Source organism: Mustelus asterias, chromosome 20, assembly GCF_964213995.1.
Source record: "Mustelus asterias chromosome 20, sMusAst1.hap1.1, whole genome shotgun sequence".
Taxonomy (NCBI): domain Eukaryota; kingdom Metazoa; phylum Chordata; class Chondrichthyes; order Carcharhiniformes; family Triakidae; genus Mustelus; species Mustelus asterias.
The window spans coordinates 71,377,526-71,405,347 of record NC_135820.1 but is presented as its reverse complement, the minus strand read 5'-3'; the positions used below and the strand labels follow the sequence as shown (position 1 = coordinate 71,405,347).

Sequence of the window (27,822 nt, the reverse complement as noted above, 5' to 3'; positions counted from 1 at the left end):
TCAGACTTTTGAATGGACCTACCTCATTAAGTTGATCTTTCTGTACACCCTAGCTATGACTGCAACACTACGTTGTGCACCCTCTCCTTTCCTTCTCTATGAATGGTATGCTTTGTATAGCGCGCAAGAAACAATACTTTTCACTGTATACTAATACATGTGACAATAGTAAATCAAATCAAATCAAATCAGAGGTAGGTTTTAAGGAGCATCTCAAAGGAGAAGACATAGCGAGGCAGGGAGGTGTAGGGAAGGAATTGTGGACTTTGAGACAACGAAAAGTGCTGCTGAGACTAAGGGAAGTCAGCACTGCACATGGAGGCCAGAATTGGAGGAAATCAGAGTTCTTAGCAGAATATAGGGCTGAAGGAACTAACAGAGACAGGGAGGTTCAATTAATATAAAGCACTTGGGTCCGCCAAAGTAGCAGGACAGGCGTATGGATTCAGAGTTTTTAAGGACAAATTTAAGACAAATAACACGACCGTGCATGGATGTGCATTGCTAGTAACAATAGCTGAAACATTTACTTAAGACTCAGCCAAACTGGAAAGACGCTTAAGTGGAGTCGTTGCTAGTAAATAAAGGACTTTGGTGATGCACAGGCATCAGACATTTCATATCCTCAGGAAGTCCCAAAGTATTTCACAAACAATAAACCCCTTTTTTGAAGTGTAGTACTGTTGGTTTGCAGGGCTCACCTGACGAAGGAGCGGTGCTCTGAAAGCTAGTGGCTTTTGCTACCAAATAAACCTGTTGGACTTTAACCTGGTGTTGTGAGACTTCTTACTGTGTTCAGGGGGAGAGGCAGGGAGAGATACTGGGTGAATGCTCCTTCAAAGGGCCAGCACAAGCACGATGGGCAGAATGGCCTGCCCCGGCTTTGTGGAAGAATTCTCTGAATCAATGGTGGGAACTAAAGTTTCCCGGAACCTATCGTCGATGCCGGTGCGGCGGGTTTTGCGGACGGACCAAGATGGCGGCGGCCACGGGCGCGGATTTCGCCGAGACGCCGCCGAATGTTTATTATTTTCGGGATCCGAGGCCGGTGGCGGATCCGGTCTTTGAGCTGAGCGACGCCCTCGGGGCTAATCCGGGCGCCGTGCCGCTGGTGGTGGATAACGGCTCCTTCCAGTGCCGGGCGGGCTGGGCCCTGGACCACAAGCCGCGGCTTCAGTTTAAGAATGTGTCGGCCCGGAGCCGCGGCGCCTCCCGCAGCGACACCCAGGTCGGCAACGACATCCGCAACCTGGAGGTGGTCCGCTGGCTGCTCAAGTCCCAGTTCGACAGGAACGTGGTGGTGAACTTCGATATCCAGGAGCAGGTGTTTGACCACATCTTCCAACACCTGGGCATCGCCTCCGAGGTGAGAGGTCAACCTGGGGGAGGGGGTGACACACATTGGGGCACAAGGTGGCAAACTGTACCGACCCCTCCCTGTGTGATGTGCCCCCCTCCTTTCTGGGTTTGGTGCAGCGTGCTCCCCTTGGATCGGTGCGGCATGCCCACCTCCTTGGTTGAGTGCGGCGTGCCCTCCTTGGTTGGGTGCAGTGTACCCTCGGTTGGGTGTGGCACACCATGCCCTTTGGTGAGCCATGTTACTTCCGTCCAATGTGGTGTAGTGTGAATGCCAAAGGCATGATGTGACCTGACATGGTAAACCATTGCTTTATATGTTGTTGTGTGACCTGATGTGGAAAGCCATGTCGTAATATGCGTGCGGCGTGCTCCAATGTAGGGCACCATGTTATGATGCGGGAGCCATGACATGATGGATCAGCACATGTTTGTAAAATGATGATGAGTTTAATGTGCACACAGTTACTGTGTAAGATAAGAGCAGTTATTTGTGTTGAGGAAACAATAAGTTGTGACTCATTGGAATGAGTGTCCTGCAAGCTTTTGTTCAGTTGAAAAAGATGCAATGTGTGGACATGCTCCTGCTGTTTGCAAAGGACAGGGCCCCTTGTGCGAATATATGTAGCTTCTAGCAGAAGGAACGTGTCCACAAATTGCACTTTTTTCAACAAAGCAAAAGATTGGGACAGCCATTCCCTGGTTCATTCTCCATGGCCTTGACCAATCAGTGTCGACCTGCCTGGTTTGAATTTGAACTAAAGCTTGGCAGTTAACTGTTCCCTGGTGCAGTCTCCATGGCAACACCTCTACCAATCAGAGTCCATTTGTCAACCAATCGGCATTCTTTTATAATGTAATTTAAATTGTTGTACCCTTTACATCTTGATGAGTGCAAGATGAAAAGCTTCAACAGCACCTCTCTTTTTTTCTTCAGCAATAGTCAAATTGTGAATTGACATAAATGGAAGTTAATTTGTACCACTCCATGTATTTGTCATGCACTTGGCACCCCCTAATGTGCATGATAAGCTGGACTGGCTTTTACAGTCCCTCATTTTTCATTTGTTATTCCTGCTGCAACCCCCATCAAACTTTTGAATGGACCTATCCTAAATTGATTTTTCTCTACACCCTAGATATGACTGTGACACTACATTCTGCGTTCTCTCCTTTCCTTCTCTATGAATGGTATGCTTTGTATAGCTTGCAAGAAATAATACTTTTCACTGTATACTAAAACATGTGACAATAAATCAAATCCTTCTCTACACCCTAGCTATGACTGTAACACTACATTCTGCATCCTCTCCTTTCCTTCCCCATGTATGGTATACTTTGTATAGTGCGCAAGAAACAATATTTTTCACTGTATCCTAATACATGCGACAATAATAGATCAAATCAAAGTGATTAATGGCTACGTGTTAACCTGATTCCAGCTACAGATGGCTGCTATTGTAAGCTCTGAAGATTTTATTATTGTTTGTATCTATTGCAGCTCTGCGTGGAGCATCCAGTAGTTTTAACAGAGGCACCATGTAATCCACTGTACTCTCGGCAGTTAATGTCTGAGCTCCTGTTTGAGTGCTACCATGTTCCCAAGGTGTCATACGGAGTTGACGACCTTTACAGCTTCCGCCGCAATAATAAATCGGCCTCCACTGGATTGGTTGTCTCCTCTGGCTATCACTGCTGTCACGTTCTGCCAGTGCTGCACGGCAGGTTTGTTAAGCATGTTCACAAAAACGTTAAAAAGATGCAATGCGCTTCTGCAGAATAAGCAAAGCAACAGATCAAAAGGGTTGGAAATCTAAAATAAAAATGTGGGAAACGGATAACCGCTCGACCAGAGTTTGAACGGTTAATATTCCAAATGCTCCAAAGTTCTCTTTCGTGCACAGACTGACCCTGCTAAACATACACAATGGCACAGTGGTTAGCACTGCTGCCTCACAGTGCCAGGGACCCAAGTTCGATTCCCGGCTTGGGTCACTGTCTATGCAGAGTCTGCACATTCTCCCTGTGTCTACGTGGGTTTCCTCCGGGTGCTCCAGTTTCCTTCCACAGTCCAAAAGACGTGCTGGTTAGGGCGCATTGGTCATGCTAAATTCTCCCTCAGTGTGCCCGAACAGGCGCCAGAGTGTGGCGACTAGGGGATTTTCACAGTAACTTCATTGCGGTGTTAATGTAAGCCTCCTTGTGACACTAATAAATAAACTTTACTTTATATCCAGCATTAGTATATCTTTTTTTAATGAATGATTTAATATTTGCTATTTTAGACCACTAGGAAATATATGCATTTGTCAAGTGCCTTGTGTGTCATCCCAAACCGTTTCACCAGAGATGAATGAATCGTCAACGTGCAGTCAGTAAGGAACTGCTGCATGGCCTCACAAACAGATAATCGATCTGTTTTAGTTATATTGGCTGAATGATTAAGTCGTTGAGGCCAAAAAATTGAATGTTTTCAAGAAGCTGTTAGTTATAGCACTTGGGGTGAAGGGAATCAAAGGGTATGTGGCGGGGAGGCAGGATCAGGCAATTGAATTGGGATGATCAACCATGATCATAATGAATGGCAGAACAGGCTTGAAGGGCCGAATGATTGCTCCTATTTCCTATGGTAAGTGTTGGCCAGGGTCTCGGGAATAACTCTCTTGCTCTTCAGATAGCTGCATCCACCTGAGTGGGCAAACGGGGCTTTGGTTTAATGTCTCACTCAAAAGACAGCACCTCCAACATTGCAGCACTCCTTCTGAATTTCATGGAGTGAAAGCTGAGATTCTGCGGTGGGATTCGAAACCAAGACCTTCCAGCTCAGAGGTGAGAATGGGCGGCACGGTGGCACAGTGGTTAGCACTGCTGCCTCCCAGCGCCAGGGACCCAGGTTGAACTCCGGCCTCGGGTCACCGTCTGTGTGGAGTTTGCACGTTCTCCCCGTGTCTGCGTGGGTTAGGTTGATTGGTCATGCTAAATTGATCTTAGTGTCAGGGGGGTTAGCAGGGTAAATATGAAGGGTTATGGGGATAGGGCTTGGGTGGGATTGTGGTTGGTGCAGACTTGATGGGCTGAATGGCCTCCTGCACGGTAGGGATTCTATGATTCTAATGCTAGGACAAGCCTGGCACCGAGATTAAAGATCACTATGGGGGAGGAATGATTGGAAAGTGGGCAAGAAGAAGCTTGGTGGCTATCTGGTGGAAAAGCGAAGAGCAAGAGATTGAGATCCTGGGGTTTGTAGCAGATTCTGGAAGGCTATAGGGTATGGAAGCCAGTAAGAGTGACACCAAAGTCCTCTAAAGGGCACAGCTGGAATCAGCTGGATGGTGTTGTGGCTTCAGGCAAACTTGCCAAACATCAGGCAGCCAATTGCAGATGAGAAACAATCCAGGAGGTCCCTGCTATTGTCAGTCAGCTGTGAAGCAATTGGTTCACTGGAGGAGTAGTGGTTGCAATTCATATCGATTAGAGAAGGCAAAATCAGACAGTGTTTTGTTCCTGCTAGATAATACACGTGTGGGGGCCTCTGTAGCATTACCATCACTCCCTTTCAAAGAACAGCACAGGAACAGGCCCTTCGGCCCTCCAAACCTGCGCCAATCATGATGCCTGCCTAAACTAAAACCGTATGCACTTGCGGAGTCCGCATCCTTCGATTCCCATCCTATTCATGTATTTGTCAAGATGCCCCTTAAATGCCACTATCGTACCTGCTCCCACCACCTCCCCGGGCAACGTGTTCCAGACATTCACCATCCTCTGTGTAAAAAAACTTGCACAGTTTTGCACACTTGCACATCGCTACACTTTTCCCACACACCTTAAACCTCTATCCCCTGGTACTTGACTTTTCTTCCCGAGTAAAGAGCTTCTGACGACCCACTCTGTCCATGCCACTCATAATCTTGTAAACCTCTGTCAGGTCACCTCTCAACCTCCGTCGTTCCAGTGAGAACAAACCGAGTTTATCCAACCTCTCCTCACAGCTAATACCCTCCTGACCAGGCAACATCCTGGCAAACCTCTTCTGTACCCTCTCCAAAGCACCCACGTCCTTCTGATGGTGTGGTGACCGGAATTGTACACAATGTTCCAAATGATGCCGAACTAAGGTTTTGTACAGCTGCAGCACGACCTGCCAATTTTTATACTCAATGCCTCAACTTTCAATGTACATCTTGTTTCATTCTTTCTTTGCTTGCGCTGATGGATGTTTCCTCATGACCTTTAGACTGGATGCTCATAATGGTAAAAGGGTCAATCTGGGTGGAAGCCAGGCAGCATCATACATGCAGCGCCTGTTGCAGCTGAAGTATCCTGGACATTTACCGGCTATAACACTGAGCAGAATGGAAGAAATTCTCCACGAGCATTGCTATATCGCTGCTGACTATATGGAAGGTAATTCTGGTTCATGTGTTGTGCCCACGTTTGTTGAGAATAAGCAACTTGATGCAGAGATTCCATCATCTAGAAGGTTAATATCATGAGGTCAATGTGACTTGATTCGATTGAGAGTTTCCGAGGGTTAATTTTCCAGAGTATTTTATCCCTGGAGATTTTCCTCTGTTTTTCTGCCTCTCCCAGGCTACAGATAATGGCGGTGGATAATGGGTGAAGAGAGGAGATTTATTTTTATCTTATTTATTAGTGTCACAAGTAAGGCTTACATTAACACTGCAATGAAGCTACTGTGAAATTTCCCTAGTCGCCACACTCCGGCGCCTGTTCGGGTTACACTGAGGGAGAATTTAGCATGGCCGATGCACCCTAACCAGCACATCTTTCAGACTGTGGGAGGAAACCGGAGCACCCGGAGGAAACCCAGGCAGACATGGGGAGAACATGCAAACTCCACACAAACAGTGACCCAAGCCGGGAATTGAACTTGGCTATCTGGCGCTGTGAGGCAGCAGTGCTAACCCACTGTGCCACCCACAAATACACTAATCTGCAATTAATGGCAGCATCGCCATCGATCCCTATGTCGCGAGAATGAATTTCTGGTTTTAAATAAAAAAGCGCCTTAATTTTCCCGAATGTCCGGAAGAGAACAGAAATCACACACCAGTAAATAAATCCTTTTTTTGAGGTTCTGTTCCAGAGGTTTTTTATGGGAATGCATGAGATGAGAAATCGAAGCGCAAGACATTTTGAAATTTGAATAGGCTGGTATGTGTTAAAAGATGAAGAGACCTAGCTAGTAGAGTTGACAAGGGGGAACCAGTCAATGTGGTATATTTGGACTTTCAGAAAGCGTTTGACAAAGTCCCGCACAAGAGATTATTGTGCAAGATTAAAGGACATAGGATTGGGGGAAGTGCAATGAGATGGATAGAAAATTGATTGGCAGAGAAGAAACAAAGAGTAGGAATTAATAGGTGCTTTCAAATTGGCAGGCAGTAACTAGTGGGGTGCCACAGGGATCGGTGCTGGGACCCCAGCTATTCACAATATATATTAATGATTTGGATGAAGGAACAAAATGTAACATCTCAAAGTTTGCAGATGATACCAAGTTGGATGGCAGGGTGAACTGTGACGAGGATGCAGAGATCCTTCAGAATGATCTGGATAGGTTGGGTGAGTGGGCAAATCAATGGCAGATGCAGTATAATTTGGATAAATGTGAGGTTATTCATTTTGGAAGCAAAAACGAGAAGGCAGATTACTACCTGAATGGCTGTAAATTGGGAGAGGAGAGTGTGCAGCGGGATCTGGGTGTCCTTGTTCAGCAGTCACTAAAGATAAGCATGCAGGTGCAGCAGGCGGTAAAGAAGGCAAATGGCATGTTGGCCTTCATTGCGAGAGGTTTTGAGTACAGGAGCAGGGATGTGTTGTTGCAATTATACAGGGCCTTGGTGAGGCCACACCCAGAGTATTGTGTGCAGTTTTGGCCTCCTTTTCTGAGGAAGGAGGTTCTTGCTCTCGAGAGAATGCAGCGAAGGTTTACCAGCCTGATTCTGGGGATGGCGGGACTGATGTATGAGGAGAGATTGACTAAGTTAGGATTGTTTTTGCTGGAGTTCAGACGGATGAGGGGGGATCTCATAGAGACTTATAAAATTCGAACAGCTCTAGACAGGGTAGCTGCAGGGAGAATGTTCCCGATGGTTGAGGAGTCCAGAACCAGGGGTCACAGTCTGAGGATTCGGGGTAGACCATTTAGAATGGAGATGAGGAGACATTTCTTCACCCAAAGAGTGGGAACCTGAGGAATTTATTACCACAGGAAGTAGTTGATGCCAAAACATTGAATCTATTCAAGAGGCGGCTGGATATATACTTGGGGCGAATGGGATCAAAGGTTATGGGGAGAAAGCAGGATTAAACTATTGAGTTGGATGATCAGCCATGATCGTGATGAATGGCGGAGCAAGCTCGAAGGGCCGAATGGCCTCCTCTCGCTCCTATCTTCTATGTTTCTATGCTTATTGAGCGACTGTCCAAGAGTCCCAAGTGAAAACTAGACTGTTTACTTCACCCTATTAACAAAAAAAAAGTTAACTCAAAGTTGTTACTCGCAGGTCACATTGGAAACAATTGGAGGTAAATTAGCAGCAATCTTAACTCGTACATTAAATAAGTCAAGGCCAAATATTTGAGTCGCAGTTGCAAAGTTACAGTGATTTACCTGTTTGCAGAACTCAGCCTGTGGAAGCTCCCGGACTTCTACCAGAAGAACATTCACAGGATGCAGTTGCCTTTTAATAACAAGCTGCTGGTCAGCACCTTGACAGCAGAGGAGAGGATGGAACGGAGGCAGCAGCAGATTCGCAGGCTGCAGGAGCTCAACGCACGGCGCAGGGAAGAAAAACTGCAGCTCGACCAGGAAAGGCTGGAGAGGCTGCTCAGTATCCAGGTAAAGAATCATGGCCGCATTTACTGAAGGTGCTGTTCACATTGGCATTCATGCCAGTATTTCACAAGAGCTGGTGAACTGCTATCAAGATTGATAGGATCCCTGCAGTGCAGAAGGAGGCCATTCGGTCTATCGAGTCTGCACCGAGTCTTCAACAGGGTATCTCATCCAGGCCCTATTCACGTAACCCCACGCATTTGCCCCGCTAATCCACCTAACCTGCACATCTTTAGACACTAAAGGGCAATTTATCACGGCCAATCGACCTAACCTGCACATCTTTGGACACTAAGGGGCAAGTTAGCATGGCTAATGCACCTAACCTGCACATCTTGGGACACTAAGCGGAAATGTAGCATAACCAATCCACCTAACCTGCACATCTTTAGACACTAAAGGGCAATTTAACATGGCCAATCCACCTAACCTGCACATCTTTGGATGGTGGGAGGTAACCAGAGCACCCGGAGGAAACCCACACAGACACAGGGAGAACGTGCAGACTCCGCACAGACAGTGACCCAAGGCCGGAATTGAAGCCAAGTCCCTGGCGCTGTGAGGCAGTAGTGCTAACCACTGTGCCATCGTGCGTTCTACCTATACCATTGAAAAAAAAAACAAATTCCTCCTTTCCTGCCTTCAGAATGTCTCAATGAATCACTCCTTAATGATGTAATTGTGGCAGCCAGTTTGTGTAAGGCGAGGACTATCAAATAATAATGTGATAAATTGGTTAAGTTAGTTTTATTTGTGTGGTGAGGGAGGCCAGAGCTCTGGGAGAGCTTCAGTCACCTCGTTAAAGTGCTGTGGGATCTTTGACATCCATCTAAGGTCAAGTGTCTCATCCAAAAGATGACAACGGATGATGCTGCGTTCTTCACTCTTACGACAAAGTGTTGGCTTTGAGTGGGTTTGAACCTGCAACCTTCGGACTCGGGCAGGAGTGCCACTATCTGAGCCAAGCTTGCCACTTGAACCATTGCACTCTTTTCCACGCTGCTGGCATTTGATGTCTGAGGAGGAACAGACTGAGTTGGAGAGTGCGATCCCTAAGATACCAGTTTATAAAGCTCCAGTGCCATCAAGTCTCTGTGCAATAGTGGCTCTGCATATGACCTTCTAAGCAAGTGCAAGAGTTATGTTCAAATTATGCCCATCCTACCTAGTTAGACTTAAAGGTAAAAGGTAAAGTATTTAATATTCCCTCATTAAGTAAATCTAAAGATTCAGTTATGACTCTCTGTTAGTTAAATATTTGTTAGCAGAGAAATGAATATTTGTTAGCAGAGAAATAAATATTTGTTAGCAGAGAAATAAATATTTGTTAGCAGAGAAATGAATATTTGTTAGCAGAGAAATGAATATTTGTTAGCAGAGAAATAAATATTTGTTAGCAGAGCAACTCCTGAATTATTATAGTGATGTCTTGCCAGGCCTGAGGATAACTGGGCCAAGTGGCTGAATTCTGTATTATTGGAATCTGTGATCCTTCCTGTCTAGGTTTCTGCTTTTCGATCATATTCACATCATCCCACTGATGCTCCAGGTGATTGCTTCCCTTGCACCCAAGTGTGTTCTTGTGTGATGTGCACCTAAGTGTATGTTTGTGTGTGTGGTGTGCATGTGAGTGTGTGCATAAGTGAGTATTCGTTGTGAGTATTTGTGTGTGTAAGAGTGTGTATTCATGTGTGTGTGCGCAAGAATGAGTGTGTGCGAGAGTGTGTGCGAGAGTGTGTGCGAGAGTGTGTGCGAGAGTGTGTGCGAGAGTGTGTGCGAGAGTGTGTGCGAGAGTGTGTGCGAGAGTGTGTGCGAGAGTGTGTGCGAGAGTGTGTGCGAGAGTGTGTGCGAGAGTGTGTGCGAGAGTGTGTGCGAGAGTGTGTGCGAGAGTGTGTGCGAGAGTGTGTTCATGTGTGTGTTTGTGTGTGTATGCAAGAGTATGCTTGTGTTCATTGTGTGTGTTCACGTGTTTTTTTTATCCATTTGTGGGACATGGGCGTCGCTGGCTGGGCCAGCATTTATTGCCCATCCTTCGTGGCCCTGGGGCAGTTGAGAGTCAACCACATTGCTGTGGCTCTGGAGTCACATGTAGGCCAGACCAGGGAAGGACGGCAGATTTCCTTCCCTAAAGAACATTAGTGAACCAGATGGATTTTTCCGACAATCGACAATGATTTCATGGTCATCAGTAAATTCTTAATTCCAGATAATTTTATTGAATTCTGCCGTGACAGGTTTTGAACCTGTGTGTGTTTGTGTGTGTGTTTGTGTGTGTGTTTGTGTGTGTGTTTGTGTGTGTGTTTGTGTGTGTGTTTGTGTGTGTGTTTGTGTGTGTGTTTGTGTGTGTGTTTGTGTGTGTGTTTGTGTGTGTGTTTGTGTGTGTGTTTGTGTGTGTGTGTGTTCGTGTGTGTGTGTGTTCGTGTGTGTGTGTGTTCGTGTGTGTGTGTTCGTGTGTGTGTGTTCGTGTGTGTGTGTTCGTGTGTGTGTGTTCGTGTGTGTGTGTTCGTGTGTGTGTGTTCGTGTGTGTGTGTTCGTGTGTGTGTGTTCGTGTGTGTGTGTTCGTGTGTGTGTGTTCGTGTGTGTTCGTGTGTGTGTGTGTTCGTGTGTGTGTGTGTTCGTGTGTGTGTGTGTGTGTGTGTTCGTGTGTGTGTCCGTCTGTCTGGGGAAGGAGCAGCATTGTTTTCTAGTGACACATGGGTTGGATGAGGTGTACACAGAGCAGCAGGCAGCAGAGAAAAGCCTTTCAATCTCATCAAATACTTCAGATACTCATGTGAAGTGTAAACATTGATACTCCAGCATGCGGGCAAAGAATTAGATGAACAATGGACACTTAACAGATAATAAAATCCGCAATGAATGAGGTCAGAGGGAAATAGTGCTTGTTGTGGTAAGGTGACCTGAATCACTTCTCGCACTTCGCTGCGACTTCCATGCAACCTGTGCCAGAGCTCAAAAATGAAGCTTCCTTAATCTTAGGACTGCAAATGAAAAAATCGATAATTCATGCAGATATTTCAGATGTTGCTTTTCAGATTATGGAGTGTTCTGGTTAAAATGTTCAATGAAAAAAAAAACATTGTTATTGTTGAAGTGTTAAGAAAGAACATCAGAGAAATTATTCATCTTCAGTTCCAGGGGCCCCCTGGCAGCATCTGACACTTGCTGGGACACAGCAGGGTGGCTGCAGTACTGTTCTCTGCCACTAGATGGTAGCGTTTGATTCGATGCCTCTGGACCGCATCCGAGAGTCCACAGGAAAGGAGCTTGTCAGAGCTTCTAGTGACAGAGAAAGTACAGCGCGGAAAACAGGCCATTTGACCCAGCTGGTTCTGGTGTTTATGCTTCACACGAGCCTCCTCCCACCCCTCTTCCTCTTGCCCTGCCAGCACATCCTTCCTTTCCATTCTCCTTCATGTGTTTGTCCTGCTTCCCTCTTAAATGCGCTGCATTTCTTTGTTTGAGGGTGAGAGCTGTCTGTGCCGAGTTCTCCTCCACGAAGAATATAGTCAGGTTGACTACCTTCCAGTGATTCAGCCTAGCGAACAGATTGAACCATTTCTGTAACTTTCCCTGGTTGCCTGTTTTCTGGAGGATTGTGTAAGTTGCTGGCAGAGCAGGCAGGCAGACGAGCAAACCTTTCAGTCTAATCAGGCAAATGCTTCGACCACTCCCATGTAAGTGCGAACAAAGACGCTGGCTTGGAATTTTATAATAGACACTTGGATCTTGATTCTAACTCTGGGTGGGTTATGCAGGTCGACGCCTCTGTGGGGAACCTTGGATATAATTAAACTGTTGTTTGCTGCGTGCAGAACAATTGCACTAAGATCTAAGGCCACAATTCATTGTTCCATTGTGGGGGGGGGGAAGTTATTTTATTTGAAATGTGCTGTATAAGTGCAAATTTGGGGCGGCACGGTGGCACAGTGGGTTAGCACTGCAGCCTCACAGCGCCAGGTACCCGGGTTCGATTCCCGGCTTGGGTCACTTGTCTGTGCGGAGTCTGCACGTTCTCCCCGTGTCTGCATGGGTTTCCTCCCGGTTTCCTCCCACAGTTCAAGGATGTGCAGGTGAGGCGGATTGGCCATGTTCCCTAGTGTCAGGGACTAACTAGGGTAAATGCATGGGGTTATGGGGAATAGGGCCTGGGTGGGATTGTGGCCGGTGCAGACTCGTTGGGCTGAATGGCCTCCTTCTGCACTGTAGGGATTTTATGATTCTAAGTTATTTCTTTCAATCACGATCTTGTATTGCTGGATGTTTTGGGGTGCTTCACGTGATCACTTTTTATTTAATTTGTCCTTGGGATGTGAGTAATGCTTTCATAGAAGAGAATCACAGAATCTCTACAGTGCAGAAGGAGGCCATTTGGCCCATCGAGCCTGCACCGACAACAACCCCACCCAGGTCCCATCCCAGCAACCCCACATATTTAAATTGTTAATCCCCCTGATACTAAGGGGCAATTTAGCATGGCCAATCCACCTAACCCACACATCTTTGGAGTGTGGGAGGAAACTGGAGCACCCGAAGGATAGCCACGCAGACGCGAGGAAAACGTACAAACTCCACACAGACAGTGACCCAAGGCCGGAGTCGAGCCCGAGTGCCTGGCGCAATGAGGCAGCAGCGCTGACCACTGTGCCACCCGTGCTGAGCAGCGGTGTGTTTTTTGAGCTTCCTCCTCTGGTTAGTTTAACGCTCCACCATCCACCACTGTTCACAACTGGCCAGGATGGAATTGCAGAGCCTTGGTTTGATCCGATGGGTGTAGGATCACTTTGCTCTCACTGTTTTATTCATTTCTGGGACATGGCGCGCCGCCGGCTGGCCAGCATTTATTGCCCATCCCTAGTTGCTCTTGTTCAGAAGGCTTTTGAGAGTCAACCACATTGCTGTGGCTCTGGAGTCACATGTAGGCCAGACCGGGTAAGGACGGCAGATTTCCTTTCCTAAAGAACATTAGTGAACCAGATGGGTTTTTCCGACAATCGACAATGGTTTCATGATCATCACTAAATTCTTAATTCCAGATTTTTAAAAATTGAATTCAAATTCCACCATCTGCTGTGGTGGGATTCGAACCCGGGTCCCCAGAACATGAGCTGAGTTTCTGGATTAATAGATCTAGCGATAATACCAGGAGGTCATCGCCTCTCTCTGTCTATAATGGAAAGCTATAGCAAACATAGCAGCAAGTTTGTAACATCAACAGTCAGATGAATGGCCTGGTTAATCTCTTTACTTTTGCAAGTACTGGGTGAAGAGGAATCGTGATCAAGACACTCGGAGGATTCCCTACATCCAAGTATGGAATCTAAGGAAGGAGCTTTTCATTTGTGAGGTCCCGTTTGAGATGCAGCCTTCCTTATTATATTAGCAGTGATGTCGTTGGAGAGTACAGAAGTGACCGTAGTTTAGCACTAATTGGCGATTCCTTTCCGATAGGTTAGTGTATGAAATAGAAATGTTAAACTGATGCAGGTGCCCTTGAGTTGCTTTAAAGGCCCATTGTTGGGCTAGTACTTTATTTTGCATCTAAATGGACAAAAATATATATATTATTCCTCCTCATTGAGCTCATTTACCTTGTCAGAATGGGGCAGATCTGTTTAAACAGTAAGTTTGTTCAGCATGGGTGCAGACTCGATGGGACGAATGGCCTCCCCCTGCACTGTGAGGATGCTATGATTCTAATCTATTACCATTCTGTCCTTGTTCCTTCAGGAGCTTTTGGAAGAAGGTATGACGGAAAGATTCAAGCGAGCCCTGCTGGAAATGAACATGGATTCCGCGGAGGAGTTACAGTCCTACATCAACAAACTCAGCCTGGCCATTGAGCAGGCCAAACAGAAGATCCTGCAGGCAGAGGTCAACGTGGAGGTGGATGTTGTTGACACCAAGCCAGACGTAAGTAGCGATGGAGGCTGACCTTGCGGTCACACTCCCTTGCAGCTTTTCTGACTATCACTGGGCAGCCAGGCAAATCCTTTGGAATGCTGCCGCCATCCTTTACGTGCTGAGGCCCTGTCAATAACTTTGTTGGGCTGCAGAGCCTGATCCTGTGCTTGACTGATGCTGGTACTGCCAGCTTGGCATTTCCAACCAGGGCTCGAATGATTATCAACAGTTGAAAATTTGATTTGATTTATTATTGTCGCACGCATTAGTATTGTTTCTTGCACGCCATAAGACAAAGCATACCATTCATAGAGCAGGAAAGGAGAGAGTGCAGAGTGCAGTGTTACAGTCATAGCTAGGGTGTAGAGAAAGATCAACTTAATACAAGGTAGGTCCATTCAAAAGTCTGACGGCAGCAGGGAAGAAGCTGTTCTTGAGCCGGTTGGTATGTGACCTCAGACTTTTGTACCTTTTCTCGACGGAAGAAGGTGGAAGAGAGAATGTCCGGGGTGCATAGGGTCCTTAATTATGCTGGCTGCTTTGCCGAGGCAGCGGGAAGTGTCGACAGAGTCAATGGATGGGAGGCTGGTTTGCGTGATGGATTGGGCTGCATTCACGACCATTTGTAGTTTCTTGCGGTCTTGGGCAGAGCAGGAGCCATACCAAGCTGTGATACGACCAGATAGAATACTTTCTATGGTGCATCAGTAAAAATTGGTGATACGTTGATATTGTGGAGGCATTTCAAATTAAAGAGAAAGAGTAAGAATCTGTTCAGATCTGGTATCATGTATAAAAATCCACCAACTCAGCAAGGGTCAGGGATTCATCATTCAGTGAGTGCACTTATCCACAGGTGGAACCCAAACTCATGTTTTCCCATAGTCTGTGGGCAAGAGATACATTGTATTTCACCACACTTCCCACTGTCTCGGCAAAGCAGCCAGCATAATTAAGATGTGGAGATGCCAGTGTTGGACCGGGGTGGGCACAGTAAGAGGTCTCACAACACCAGGTTAAAGTCCAACAGGTTTATTTGGTATCATGAGCTTTCGGAGCACTGCTCCTTCATCAGGTGAGTGGAGAGTTTGGTTCATAAACCTGTTTGTGAACCCAACTCTCCACTGACCTGATGAAGGAGCAGCGCTCCGAAAGCTCATGATACCAAATAAACCTGTTGGACTTTAACCTGGTGTTGTGAGACTTCTCACTGAGCATAATTAAGGACCCCACCCACCCCGGACATTCCCTCTTCCACCTTCTTTCATCGGGAAAAAGATACAAAAGTCTGAGGACACGCACCAACCGACTCAAGGACAGCTTCTTCCCTGCTGCCGTCAGACTTTTGAATGGACCTACCTCGTATTACATTGATCTTTCTCTACACCCTCGCTATGACTGTAACACTACATCCTGCACTCTCTCCTTTCCTTCCCGAAGAGCGGTATGCTTCGTCTGTATAGCCCGCAAAAAACAATACTTTTCACTGTATGTTAATAGATGTGACAATAATAAATAAATCAAATCAAATCACTGGTTACCTTTTACCCCCCATGCAGTACTTGACATAAGCCATCCAGTACTGGATGTGCTTGTTGAGAGGTGAATTAATGAAGAATGGCATGTCATAACATTCGAGACTATGGGCCAAGTGCTGGTAGATGGGATGAGTTGGTAGTTCAGGTGTTTCTGACGTGTTGGTACAGCTTCTATGTTCCGAAGGGCCTTTTCTGCACTGTATGATTCTGTGGTTCTAAGAAGGAATATTAAGCACATTTGCACAAGAGGTGGACCGTAAATATTTTATTCCCTCATTGCATTGATTGTGTTGTTGAACAGGTTTCCGATCTGGACCAAGTGCTGAGCTGTGACCAGTCAATGGATGAGTTGGAAGGAGTGAATGAGCTGGATCAGCTTTTCCCGGAATATCAGAGTGACTTTGGCAAGCAAACCAACGTAGTCCAGGTACGGTTTTTAACGCCAGTTACAGTGTTTGACATGTAGCCCTGTTCTATAAAACTGACTGGAAGTCACGTTCAAGTTCTCGAATGAAAATCCAAAGTACTTTGAGAGCAAGAATGTCCTTTTGTACACTCTTGGATGTTTGGCAAGTTACGTGTCTGCGTGTCGGTCACAAAGTGTAAATCTAATTGAGAGTGTTGGATTGTTTATGCATAGATAAGATTACAACCTTGAACTGACTGTGCTGTATTTTTGTTCTGATACATAGTCCTGATTAGCGCTTGCCTGTGGGAAGCTATTTCACCTTGTCCCCAACAGTAGAACTAAAGGACATAGCTTTCACTTGAAAGGGTTTAAAGTTTATTTATTAGTGAAACAAGGAGGCTTACATTAACACTGCAATGAAGTTACTGTGAAAATCCCCTAGTTGCCACACTCTGATACCAGTTCGGGTACACTGAGGGGAGAATTTAGCCGGGCCAATGCACCCAAGCAGCACGTCTTTCGGACTGTGGGAGGAAACCAGAGCACCCGGAGGAAACCCACGCAGACACGGGGACAACGTGTAGACTCCGCACAGACGGTGACCCAACCCGGGAATCGAACCCGGGGTCCCTGGCGCTATGAGTCAGCAGTGCTAACCACTGTGCCGCTCACGGGAGGGGGTGAATTCAAAACGAATCTATGGAAAAACATTTAAGTAAATGTGAAATCTACGGAACAGACCGTCTGGGGAGAAGGTGGAAACACGTAGTATTGACTCACTCGTTATTTTGGAAAATAACAGTCTACGTGTATTTGCGGAACGGATCTGTGGCAAGTGCATCGTGCTTGGGAGGAACGGTTGTCTTTGGACCTATAGTTCCCAAAGCTCTCAATGGGATATTCCTCACGTCATGTTTGGACTTTTTGCAGGTTAAACGATAGAGTTTGATTACAGTGAGTAAACAACTTGGTTATCGTTGCATCATGTGACTAAATGGCAACAGGCTCTTTTATCGTCGAGCAATTCCTATGTTCCTTTAATGAGGGGGAGGTGATGGCCTAGTGGCGTCATCGCTAGACTATTAATCCAGAAACTCAGCTAATGTTCTGAGGACCTGGGTTCGAATCCCACCACGGCAGCTGGTGGAACCTGAATTCTGTTTTTAAAAAAAATGTGGAATCTACTGATGACCATTGTTGGAAAAACCCATCTGGTTCATCGGTGTCCTTTAGGGAAGGAAATCTGCCGTCTTTACCCAGTCTGGCCTACATGAGACTCCAGAGCCGTAGGAATGTGGTTGACTCTCAACTGCCCTTGGAGGGATGGGCAGTAAATGCTGACCCAGCCAGTAACACCAAATGTCCCAAGAATGAATATAAAAGAGAAAGGTCAATAATCGGGCACTCCCCATATGGAAGAGGTCTAAATGTCTGCATCCTGTGATCATTGGGAGGCTAATTACTGTTGCTTTTGAACAAATTCTAGATTAATAGCTATTTGTTTCCTCTTTGAGAAGAGCCCAAGTTATCTTCTGGTCAGGAAGGCAAACAGGAAATGTTTAACTTTCCCATTTTGTAAACATAAAAAAAATGTAATCATGATTTGTTGGTGTTTGTGATCTCTGAAGGGCAATAGACTAGTCTCCAAAGTTTACCTACATACTGCATGTTTTAAGTGTGTCCGTGCAGTTTTGAGTATCCTTTTTGCTGGCAAACTGGCAGTGAATTCCATTCTGTTTTGTTGAAGTCTACACTCATTAATCCTTCGGATCTCTATTCCCCACCTTACCCGGGACGGCACGGTGGCACACTGGTTAGCCCTGCTGCATCACCTCGCCTGGGACCCGGCTTGGGTCACTGTCTGTGTGGACAGTGTCTGTCTGCACGTTCTCCCCGTGTCTGCGTGGGTTTCCTCCGGGTGCTCCGGTTTCCTCCCACAGTCTGAAAGACGTGCTGGTTAGGTGGATTGACCCTGCTAAATTCTCCCTCAGTGTACCCGAACAGGTGCCAGAGTGTGGCGACTAGGGGATTTTCACAGTAACTTCATTGCAGTGTTAATGTAAGCCTACTTGTGACTAATAGATAAACTTTAACTTTACTTTTTTTACCCACAGCTCCTGAAAAACCTTGCTCGAGATTGAGAAATGTGACAATTCGGAAAGATCTGATGGGCCAAATGTGGGCAATTGGGACTAGCTTTGGAGTTTTAAAAAAAGAGCGGCATGGACAAGTTGGGCCGAAGGGCCTGTTTCCAAGCTGTAAACCTCTATGACTCTATCTCCATAGAAGGGGCACATAATAGCCTCAGGTCTGTGTGTAAATATGCTGTGGCACTGAGCGACACGCTTCTTAAATATCTACCACGCAAACTGGTGAACGAATTGGAAGGATGACAATGTCACAGTGCGCCATAATCAGTATTTCATGTTTTTGTCTCCGCAAATGCTGTCTTTTCATCCAGCCAATTGGACAGATGTTCAACCTAGCTGAATACCATCAGCTGCACCTGGGCAGCGAGCGAATCCGCGTTCCTGAGATACTGTTCCAGCCGTCATTGATAGGCGAAGAGCAGGCCGGTATAGCAGAAACCCTGCAGTATGTCCTAGATCGGTATGTCCTTCAGGATTCATTCAACGGTTTGCTCACATTTGGCAACTAATCCACTTACTTTCAAGGTACTGTTCGGAAATGGAGATAGTTTTAGGTGAATTATATTTGTATTTGTGTTAATTTAGGAGTAAACTATTGCTTTAAGTTTAAATTTAAGTTTTAGCTTTAAAGAACTAAGAAAATTACAGCACAGGAACAGGCCCTTCGGCCCTCCAAGCCTGCACCGACCATGCTGCCCGACTGAACTAAAACCCCCTACCCTTCTGGGGACCATATCCCTCTATTCCCATCCTATTCATGTTTTGTCCAGACGCCCCTTAAAACTCACTATCGTATCCGCTTCCACTACCTCCCCTGGCAGCGAGTTCTAGGCACCCACCACCCTCTGTGTAAAAAAAAACTTGCCTCGTACATCTCCTTTAAACCTTGCCCCTCGCGCCTTAAACCTGTGCCCCCTAGTAATTGACTCTTGCACCGTGGGAAAAAGCTTAAGTTTAAGCTTAATTTATATTTCTGTGTCGTTAAGGAGACTTGAGTTTTAGTTTCACTTTAAAAGATGCCTACATTATAATTAGGTTTTACGACTTTTAAAGTGGGGAAACTCTGTTGTTACCCCGCAGCCAGGGGCCCACAGAGACAACAAAAACAGTTTTAGTTCAGTTGGGAGCAGCATTCCATAGAAACTGCTCGACAGGCAGGACAATGCAAAGGGACAGAAAGCAAGTCCCAAACTAAAGAACAGAAAGTTTCCAAAACCAGGCAGAGGGACAGAAGGAAGTCCCAAGAAGACCTTCTAGTCAAAGGGAAAGAACAGGAATCTCTAATGAAGATCCTGTTATGTGACGTTAAGAGTGAGGAGCAGGGGCTCCAAATTAAAAGACAGGGTTACAGGGCGCAGACCTGGAATAACATGGGCTTGCAAAAAGCCAGAGGATCTGAGGGGGATGCCAAATGTTGGTGACTGCTTACTAGGGACCTGTAAAGCATTTGTGTTCTGTTGGCACGGCTGCGTATCTGAGAGATTGCGCGGAAAGCAAAGCTTGAATGCATATGGTGCACCAGGGCAGAGGAACATCAGAGGAAGTGACTGAAACTCTGGAGGTGGATCCTTGGTGAAGACATCTGAGAGACAGCATTGTTTGGGAAAAAATTCAAAGTGTTTGAGAGCGGAAATTGGTAGACAGAATCTCAGTGAGACTAGTTGCCTTACAGTGTGACAAGCATCGGGGGAGAATTGATGCGAAATCCGTACAAGTTGTTTTGGGTGACATCTGTCACTCGGTTTCAGTGTGGTGCATCTGACCACTGTTTTCCTATTGGTTTACATGGACTGTGTACTTGTTGAGAACATTAGCGCATAAGATGTAACTTGCGTTGTCCTGATGAATATGTATATATCTGTAATGGTACAGTTAGGGTGAAGGAGTAGTGTAATATATAGAAACATAGAAAAACTACAGCACAAAACAGGCCCTTCGGCCCCACAAGTTGTGCCGAACATATCCCTACCTTTTAGGCCTACCTATAACCCTCCATCCTATTAAGTCCCATGTACTCATCCAGGAGTATCTTAAAAGACCTTATTGAGTTTGCCTCCACCACCACTGACGGCAGCCGATTCCACTCGCCCACCACCCTCTGTGTGAAAAACCTCCCCCTAACATTTCCCCTGTCCCTACCCCCCAGCACCTTAAACCTGTGTCCTCTCGTAGCAGCCATTTCCACCCTGGGAAAAAGCCTCTGAGAGTCCACCCGATCTATGCCTCTCAACATCTTATACACCTCTATTAGGTCTCCTCTCATCCTACGTCTCTCCAAGGAGAAAAGACCGAGCTCCCTCAGCCTATCCTCATAAGGCATGCCACTCAATCCAATCAAATGTGTAGGTCATCATTTTATTGTTTAATAAATGTTATATATTCTATCAGCACTCTGTGACTCAGTTCAGTAGCTGCCATCTGTGTTTGTAAAAAAAATGTTCTGATCCATCAAGCTGGTTTCACCCTGGGATCTGACTTGTCCGGTAGTAACATCAGCTGGGATTGGAACAGCACTCACGGCAAATCCATAAACTGCCCTTCCCCCTCTTCTGCAACACCCCCATCATAGGGCTTTGCAACAACTTGGTTCTGCTGAGTGATGTGTTATGACAACGCCAGCAGCAGAACTAATTACGTTGGTGAACCTTCCCATGAAGTGCTGGGATGCGGGTTCGTGCCACTAATTACCCTCATTAGCCAGTTACTGAGAGATAATCGAGACACATTCTACAGCTATTATTTTAACCCATTCCTTCGAGGCTACTGCCCTCAATTTTCTTCCCTTCCCCCTAGTATTTTCTGACCTTGTTAAAGGTCAAACTCGGGCCTACCTGAGCGGAAGCACTTGTATTTATCTAAAAATGGCGTCACTTTGAAAAGTAATTGCTGCATTAAAGCCCCGAATGTCAGTCATGCTTCTGTCATCTGGAAACTTTACCTAATCATAGAATCCTACAGTGCAGAAGGAGGCCTTTCGGCCCATCGAGTCTGCACCGACCACAATCCCACCCAGGCCCTATTCCCCATAACCCCATGCATTTACCCTAGCTAGTCCGCCTGACACTAAGGGGAAATTTAGCAAGGCCAATCCACCTAACCCGCACGTCTTTGGATTCTGGGAGGAAACTGGAGCACCCGGAGGAAACCCACGCAGACACGGGGAGAACGTGCAGACTCCACACACATAGTGACCCAAGCTGGGAATCAAACCCGGGTCCCTGGCGCTGAGGCGCAGCAGTGCTAACCACTGTGTCACCCGAATGATACTAACACTCTAATGCTTTGTGTCCTCTCTGTGCATTTATAAGTTTACTTATTAGTGTCACAAGTAGGCTTACATTGACACTGCAATGAAGTTACTGAGAAAATATAATTCCAACACCCATAGTAAAAATGAAAGTTGGAAAGTACCCAGGCAAAAAGTGAAAGGAGGCAGATACGTTAATTGAAAGTATGTTAGACGGAAAAAGAACAAAGTTATTCTTTTCATTATTTATTGTCCAATTATGGTAATTTTTAAATGCATACTAGTGTTAAGAAAAATCAACTTTTTAAAGCAAGTAATAAATAAGCAACCCCACCTGTTAAATTACCAAACATTGTTGATATGAAGTTTATTTATGAGCGTCACAAGCAGGCTTGCATTAACACTACAATGAAGTTACTGTGAAAATCCTCTAGTCACCACACACTCTGGCGCCTGTTTGGGTACACTGAGGGAGAATTTAGCATGGCCAATGCGCCTAATCTGCACGTCTTTCGGACTGTTGGAGGAAACCGGAGCTCCCGGAGGAAACCCACGCAAACTCTGCACAGACAGTGACCCGAGCCAGGAATCAAACCCAGGTCCCTGGCGCTGTGAGGCAGCAGTGCTAGCCACTGTGCCACCGTGCTGCCCTAGGCATTTGGGAGCAATGTATTAATCCAAAGATCGAGGGAAAGCAAATGGATCATTGCTGCTCTTGGCTGAATGGAGCCTGGTGAGTTGATTTTTCATAGCATTGCAACTGCGCTGGACACTTGCAACAGGGTTTGACGGCCCTATGACAGGGTAAATGTGCAGTATAAGGGGAAGGTAGAAATTGCTAGTAAGCAGTTTGAAAATGCTTGGCTGGATATCCATTTCATTCTTTGACACTGATCCAGAAAATACATCAGTTAGGCAGTCTAGGATCTGGCACTCATCTCTTGTTATATCTCAAAAATGTCTTCATCTTGAATCATCTGTTCAGTTTGTATAAAGAAGGATTTGCACGTGTAAGAGCTAAAATATCTCCACAAGGACCTGGGCAGTGCAACGTGTCAAAATGTTGGCTTTTTTCTCGTTTGTGACATGTATTAAAATCCAGCTGAGACAGGTTGGTTTCTCCGATCAAAGACATGTAATTTTATAAAATAAGTTTGTCACTGTGAGTCTCCACATTTTGAGTTCCTGGTCTAGGCCACACAGTCAATGGAGTTGTTGGAATCGGGCAGGTTGGCGGATGAAGGCAGCATGGTGGCACAATGGTTCGCACTGCTGCCTCACAGTGCCAGGGACCCAGGTTCGATTCTGCCCTCGGCTGACTGTCCCTGTGGAGTTTGCACATTCTCCCCGTGTCTGCGTGGGTTTCCTCCGGGTGCTCCGGTTTCCTCCCACGCTCCAAAGATGTATAGGTTAGGTGGATTGGCCATGCTAAATTGCCCCTTAGTGTCTAAAGATGTGTAGATTAGGGGGATTAGCGGGGCAAATGTGTGGGGATATGGGAAAGGGCCTGGGTGGGATCCTCTGTCCGAGAGTCGGTGCAGACTCGATGGGTTGAATGGCCTCCTCCTGCACCCTAGGGATTCTATGAAAGGTGCAAGTTATATCGGAAATGTGGCCAGCTCCAGAATAAACCTAGCAGAGGCTCAAGAGTAGGTCACCTGCTGACACAAGCCACTGCTTCCATCAAGCATGGTGTGGCCATGTAGGGGTGGACTGAGGAAGAGCTGAGAAATGTATAGAAATATTCACTTGCTTAAAGTAAGTTTGTTTTGATTCGGTAGATATTCTAAGGAGCAGCAGGACGAGCTTGTACAGAATGTGTTCCTCACTGGCGGAAACATCTTGTATCCTGGGATGAAGACCCGGATGGAACGGGAGCTACTCGCCATGAGGCCATTTCAATCCTCTTTCCAGGTGCTCTGAGTTCAAAGCGGCGTTTAGTGGGATGTGGGGAGGGAGAGAAATGACATGAAAAAGGAGCTGAGATGGGTGAGGATGGCACTGCGTTTCTGAACGTAAAAAGGAAAAGAGGTGAATCATTTTCAGTGCTATCCTGACCGGTGGCGAGGTGTGTCGGCATCGACACATTTCAAAGATACGCTAGAAACACCTTCCTTCATCTCCTTTATGAACCGTGCCTAAAACTTGACGTACAAAGCGGTCCTCTGCCTGCTGGGTCAAAATCTTTAAAGTTAAATTAAAAGTTAAAGTTTATTTATTAGTTACAAGTAGTCTTACTTTAACACTGCAATGAAGTTACTATGAAAATTCCCTAGTTGCCACACTCCGGCGCCTGTTCGGGTACACTGAGGGAGAATTTAGCATAGCCAATGCACCTAACCAGCACGTCTTTCTGACTGTGGGAGGAAACCGGAGCACCCGGAGGAAACCCACGCAGACATGGGGAGAATGTGCAAACTCCACACTGACAGTGAGCCAAGCTGGGAATCAAACCCAGGTCCCTGGCGCTGTGAGGCAGCAGTGCTAACCACTGTGCCACTGTACTGTCCTAATAGTTCCTAAGAGTTAAAATAATGCTAGTTTTGGCAGGGGAGTTGGTACATAAGATTTGTGAAATCATGAAACCAGGTTGAAATGATGCCTTAACCTTTTGTTCAACATTTGTTTCCAGATTCTTGTACTTAGCATTCTTATGAAGGGTCAAATGAGCCATCATCTTCTCCCCAATTTGCACGACATTCCTCTATCCACTCTTGCCATGCCAATATTAGATATAATTTAATTTAACTAGATTGACATCTTCCCCAGTGGACAGAGTAATGTCAAGTGAACAAAAATTAAGAGACAGTATTTCAGATGTTGGAAATCTGAAAGGACAAATAAATTGCTGCAAATATTCAACAAAGAACAAAGAAAATTACAGCACAGGAACAGGACCTTCGGCCCTCCAAGCCTGCACTGACCATGCTGCCCCGACTGAACTAAAGCCCCCTACCCTTCCGGGGACCACATCCCTCCATTCCCATCCTATTCATGTATTTGTCCAGACGCCCCTTAAAAGTCACTATTGTATCAAACTTTGGACTGTGGGAGGAAACCGGAGCCACCGGAGAAAACCCCAGCAGACACGGGGAGAACGTGCAAACTCTGCAAAGACAGTGACCCAAGCCGGGAATCAAACCCGGGTCCATGCCGGGGATTTTCACAGTAACTTCATTGCAGTGTTAATGTAAGCCTTACTCGTGACTAATAAATAAACTTAAACTTAAGTTACTTACAGATACAGTGGAGTTGAACAAGGTTCAGAGTCAGTGCCTGCAGTGAAACAACAGCTGGGACTCGCCTCTGATTTGTAGGTGTTTCATATGGTTGGTCACCCACTGAGTTTGGTCAATATTTTATAGAAATGGAAGGTATGTAGCTCTCCACAAAGGATTTCGTTTCCCTTTTGTCTGGATTCCTACACGTTTTCACCAGCGGAGAGAATGTATTTCAGGACTGTGCCGATGTCTTGTGTAGCTGGCTGCCAGAGAATATACAAGAGCGTCTCAGAGTAGCAGGCACCTCTTTTTCATGGTGGAAAACCATTAGTTCTCACTCATTGCCTTTCCACCATGAAGTGCCTAGTTTTCTGACTGTTCTCATTGGTGGTATGATTGAGTTCAGGAACATGTAAACCAAGTCCTCTGTAGCGTCATTCACTGAGCTCCTGACGTGAGGTGTAACATTCCTCATTCGCAGGTTTTTTTTTTGTTCAGTAGAGGGTGCATTTTTGTGCTAATGAAGCTGGGGGATTTTGCGACTTGAGAATGGATAACCTTGGCAATAATTATGCTGACGTTTTGCATCTACCTGTCCCTAGCTATGGTTGAGATTTGTCAGTTTATTGATTTGAGTCACAGAGGTTTACAGCATGGAAACAGGCCCTTCGGCCCCATTTGTCCATGCCGCCCCCTTTTTTTTTTAACCCCTAAGCTAATCCCAATTGCCCACATTTGGCCCATACCCCTCTTCACCTATCTTAGCCATGTAACTGTCTAAACGCTTTTTAAAAGACAAAATTATAATTATAATTCTATGAATTATTTGGAACCACAGCTAGAAACTGGATTAAGGCTATCCCAGATTCCTTCCTTCCTTCAAAACCTTCCAAAAGCACGGGGTTGTGGCTTTCCTCAGCACGGTGACACAGTGGCTAGCACTGCTGCCTCACAGCGCCAGGGAGCCAGCTTTGATTCCCGGCCTGGTTCACTGTCTGTGTGGAGTTTGCACGTTCTCCTCGTGTCTACGTGGGTTTCCTCCGAGTGCTTCGGTTTCCTCCCACAGTCTGAAAAGATATGCAGGTTAGGTGCATTGGCCGTGCTAAATTTTCCCTCGGTGTACCCGAACAGGCGCCGGAGTGCAGCGACTAGGGGATTTTCACAGTAACTTCATTGCAGTGTTAATGTAAAACGTTTATTTATTAGTCAGAAGTAAGGCTGACATTAACACTGCAATGAAGTTACGGTGAAATTCCCTTAGTCGCCACACACCGGCACCTGTTCGGGTCGATGCACCCTAACCAGCACGTCTTTCAGACTGTGGGAGGAAACCGGAGCTTCTGGAGGAAACCCACGCAGACACGGGGAGAACGTGCAAACTCTGCACAGACAGGGAATCGAAGCCAGGTCCCTTGTGTTGTGAGGCAGCAGTGCTAGCCACCGTGTCATCCCTGAGCCTACCTGTGGCTAATAAATAAACTTTTTAAAAAACTTTTATAATTACGGGCAGGTTTAGTACACAATTCTTCAGAAGTAAAATGAGATGATCTCAAACACTTGGGACATTCAAGTTCCTTTTGATCTTCTAGAATTAAAATCGGATATCGCCATTAATTAGTGCTATTAAGTTACTTTTCCCTTTCAGACAGTTCTGTACTGGGATTAATGAGCAGAAATGCTGCATGTTGATGTGAGTTCCTTGTGTCTTGCAGGTGAGCCTGGCTGCCAATCCTGTCCTGGACAGTTGGCTTGGCGCACGTGATTGGGCTGTTGAGTACAAGGATCAAGCTGAAGGCTGGATAACTTTGGCAGACTATGAAGAGAAGGGAGGGGAGTATTTAAGTGAACACGCTGCTTCCAATGTTTACGTGCCAATGAGCCTGACAAAAGCAGCTTAAACCTGCCGACATGTCAAAGGATCCCAGGACAAGTTTGGTTCTTGACATTTCTTTTGCAGGAAAAAAGAAAGACATCTATTTTGTATTGATTCGAACTTTTGAATATACTGGAGGGTGTGCAAAATAAATACATTTTTGTAATAATATTGTTCTCCTCTTGCAAGTTGCCCACCACTATCATCTGGAATGTGAGATAGTCAACGATTTAGGATTCATACACTGTCATCTGTTCAAGAATGTGAGATTTGGGGTTCATTGCTACTTCTAAGACCAATCAAGAGGAGAATATAGTTGCTCAGGCTCAGAGAAATGTTCAATTTGATTTTCCTGTTACCGGTTCTCATCGGCTGGAACTCATCGCTGTTTGTTCTACTGAGGACCAAGAACAGACAAAACTTATCCTGCTGAATCTGCTTGTGTTGGTGCATCGTGTCTGTCCCTGAGACGTAAGCCTGAGATATCTTCCTCCCTGGCATCAGGATTCATGAGCTGCCATTCACAAACGTTTCAATGGCTCGTAAAATCGCCATTTTGTTCAGCAACTGCACTGGTTTTTTTTTTTAGCCCTTGAACATGTTTCCAAAAGTTCACGGTGGATACAGTGAGGCCCCATTGCATTTAAATATCGGGAAAGTGGAACTTCAAATCCAGAGTTCAACCTAAATGGCGTGGTTCAGCTATCATTTAGAGGGAGTTGGACGTGGCCCTCGTGATTAAAGGGATCAAGGGGGTATGGAGAGAAAGTGGGATACTGAAAGTGCATGACCCACCATGATCACATTGAATGGTGATGCAGGCTCAAGGGGCCAAATGGCCTTCTCCTGCTCCTATTTTCTATGTTTCAATGTATTTTGATGAATCGCCAATTTTGACTATCATTTACAGTAGTAACAGTAAGAAGTCTCTCAACACCAGGTTAAAGTCCAACCGGTTTATTTGGAATCATGAGCTTTCGGACCGCTGCTCCTTCCTCATTAAAAAGGGCGGCATGGACAAGTTGGGCCGAAGGGCCTGTTTCCATTGGCTGTAAACATCGATGACTCTATGAGGTGAGTCAGCGCTCTGAAAGCTCGTGATTCCAAATAAACCTGTTGGACTTTAACCTGGTGTTGTGAGACTTCTTACTGTGCCCACCCCAGTCCAACGCCGGCATCTCCACATCAATGCAATATCACAGAATCACAGAAGACTACAATGCAGAAGAGACCCTTCGGCCCATCGAATCTGCACCGAC

General features: G+C 46.0%; 1 protein-coding gene across 2 annotated transcripts; it reads left to right on the top strand.

Moving 5' to 3' along the window:
• The first annotated feature begins 950 nt into the window (after positions 1–950).
• actr5 (actin related protein 5) lies at positions 951–26,747 on the top strand. 2 transcript variants are annotated; one of them, XR_013500311.1, is made up of 9 exons: positions 951–1,366; positions 2,858–3,081; positions 5,594–5,763; positions 8,007–8,224; positions 13,952–14,134; positions 15,965–16,090; positions 18,534–18,747; positions 23,251–23,383; positions 26,403–26,747. XR_013500311.1 is itself a non-coding variant. In XM_078236813.1 (9 exons), the coding sequence occupies exons 1-9, from the start codon at positions 977–979 to the stop codon at positions 26,586–26,588; spliced, it is 1,779 nt and encodes a 592-aa protein (XP_078092939.1). In that variant the 5' UTR covers positions 951–976; the 3' UTR covers positions 26,589–26,744. The 2 variants fall into 2 exon arrangements, 1 of the variants encoding a protein (XP_078092939.1); XM_078236813.1 differs by having other exon boundaries at positions 18,534–18,682; positions 26,403–26,744.
• Positions 26,748–27,822: the final 1,075 nt, after the last annotated feature.

Bases quoted from the DNA above. Each gene is read 5' to 3' on its own strand.
- actr5 (XM_078236813.1), top strand. From the start codon at position 977: ATGGCGGCGGCCACGGGCGCGGATTTCGCCGAGACGCCGCCGAATGTT. The intron at 3,082-5,593 runs GTTTGTTAAGCA...CATGACCTTTAG, and splicing joins CTGCCAGTGCTGCACGGCAG to ACTGGATGCTCATAATGGTA. The intron at 5,764-8,006 runs GTAATTCTGGTT...ACCTGTTTGCAG, and splicing joins CGCTGCTGACTATATGGAAG to AACTCAGCCTGTGGAAGCTC.